Source organism: Etheostoma spectabile, chromosome 14, assembly GCF_008692095.1.
Source record: "Etheostoma spectabile isolate EspeVRDwgs_2016 chromosome 14, UIUC_Espe_1.0, whole genome shotgun sequence".
Lineage (NCBI taxonomy): Eukaryota > Metazoa > Chordata > Actinopteri > Perciformes > Percidae > Etheostoma > Etheostoma spectabile.
In genome coordinates, this window is record NC_045746.1 from 18,614,968 (window position 1) to 18,616,803 (window position 1,836).

The 1,836-nt window shown below is 36.4% G+C and overlaps 1 protein-coding gene across 2 annotated transcripts in view; it reads left to right on the forward strand.

Moving 5' to 3' along the window:
* Positions 1-1,836, forward strand: part of LOC116701515 (fibrocystin-L) — a 10,311-nt gene that overhangs the window by 1,593 nt on the left and 6,882 nt on the right. For both annotated transcript variants that reach the window (XM_032535255.1, XM_032535253.1), the window contains exons 6-12: positions 1-12; positions 116-209; positions 511-564; positions 649-722; positions 822-864; positions 1,163-1,233; positions 1,325-1,432. The exon at positions 1-12 is cut by the window's left edge and continues 51 nt beyond it. In XM_032535255.1, coding sequence (XP_032391146.1) covers positions 518-564; positions 649-722; positions 822-864; positions 1,163-1,233; positions 1,325-1,432 — 343 coding nt within the window. In that variant the 5' untranslated portion in view covers positions 1-12; positions 116-209; positions 511-517. The remainder of the gene's footprint in view (positions 13-115; positions 210-510; positions 565-648; positions 723-821; positions 865-1,162; positions 1,234-1,324; positions 1,433-1,836) is intronic.

Sequence of the window (1,836 nt, forward strand, 5' to 3'; positions counted from 1 at the left end):
GTGGTCCCCCAGGTACCGTTCTTTATTTCCATAGCATGCACTTAATTTACAGTTAATTTACAGACTTAGAGTCCAATTTGAACTTTATATTGAACACCCTTCAAAATCACTGCAGGCACCTTGGTGACACTGCGAGGACGTATCAACACCGATGTGTATGGAAGCAGCACTGCCACAAGCTCCAATGGCCTCAATGTCAGATTTGTGAGGTATTAAAATAAAATAAAAACAGATGCTTTAAAACATTCACAAAGCATTTTTTCCCACCCAAGCACAATATTTTTGGAATGAGGGACATTTATAACAGCTGTTTGATAATATCCTGTCGATTTGCATTGAAAAAAGTTGAAATGATCAACCCACTGAGATTTAGTCACTTGCTTTATGAAAATGTAAGACTAAGTTACAGAAGTATATTTGCTTGTTTGTTAAATACCAGTTTAATGTATATGTAGGTATATTTTTAAATATAAACTGTATATTCTAATAAATACATTTTGTTTGTTGCAGAGCCTACATGGGAGGGATGCCATGTGAGCTGCTTAAACCAGAGTCAGATGAACTGTAAGTGGTTTCTCTGGAGACGTAGAAATTAAAAGTTAAAATTATGTTCAATAAAACTAATTTTTCTAACTTTTTTTTCAAAAGATATGGTCTACGACTGGACTATAAATACGCTCAGTGGGGATACATGAGCTGCAAAATGACGGGGACGTATGTTGGTAAGCTGGGTTTGTTCATAATTACAGCTGCTTTAAAATAAGGTCAATTTTGAAACTTGGCAAAGTGTCTTTTAATAATTGTATTTTATTTTCCAACAGGGCATCACAACTTGAGTTACATTCTTGATGGTGAATACGGAAGGTAAAGCACTATTAAAACGTTTGACTTATTGCTAACTGAGGTTGCTGCATTTATTTACATTTTAACGTCAGTTTAAAATCTGCCACCTATCTATCACCTTCCTGCTTTTAGAAAGATTTCTTACCACAAGGTTTATTCAACCTTTCAAAATGCAGCTAGATAAACTGAAGAATGTGTAGATATTAGGCTCCTGAAGAGTTTGACTTCTCTGTGATAAACTGTTTCACTCAACAATAAAGTTATATTATGAACAACTGTAACAGTAATTAATTAATTAATTAATCTTTAAAATCCTCAGGAGTTTTTCAGAAAAGAACCTGTACAGGGTTTCAGCTTTGGGCAAGCTCTCCATGTTTCAGACCTTTGCAGGTATGTTAGACAGAAAGCAATTTATTCACAATAAAGTACTTCCTCTGTAGTATTTATTCCTATTACAGTGAAATGTTTGTTATGTCTCCAGAAGTGACAGGAGTCTCCACCATGGGCAGTGTCCTGGGTGGAACCCTGTTGACCATCTACGGCCGCTTCTTTGACCAAACCGATCGGCCAGCACGTGTTCTTGTTGGAGGTAATCAGACAGAAACTCACCAGCTGTAGCCAGTTTATAATACCATGACAACTTTTGTGATGTTGTTTCCACACAGTACAAAATGTTAGGCATGTTCAACAGTTGAATGTTGTGCGTCTTTCCAAAACAAAACCTGACACGTTGTAGGGGCCTTGAGTCGTGCGATGGTGATAATTCCTTTCAACGCAAACAGACCATGCACATATTTTAGACACGAAAAACAAAAGAAAACCATAGAGGTGTCACATGGCAGAGGAAAGAATTTCCTGAAAGCTTAGACGAGCTGTCTTTCAAAAGACGTCATGAGTCGGAGTACGTGACCCAATAATATAACAGTAACAATAATAAAATAATTAAATCAGTATTCTTCCACATTTTCACATTGTAACATGATGAACTTTGGT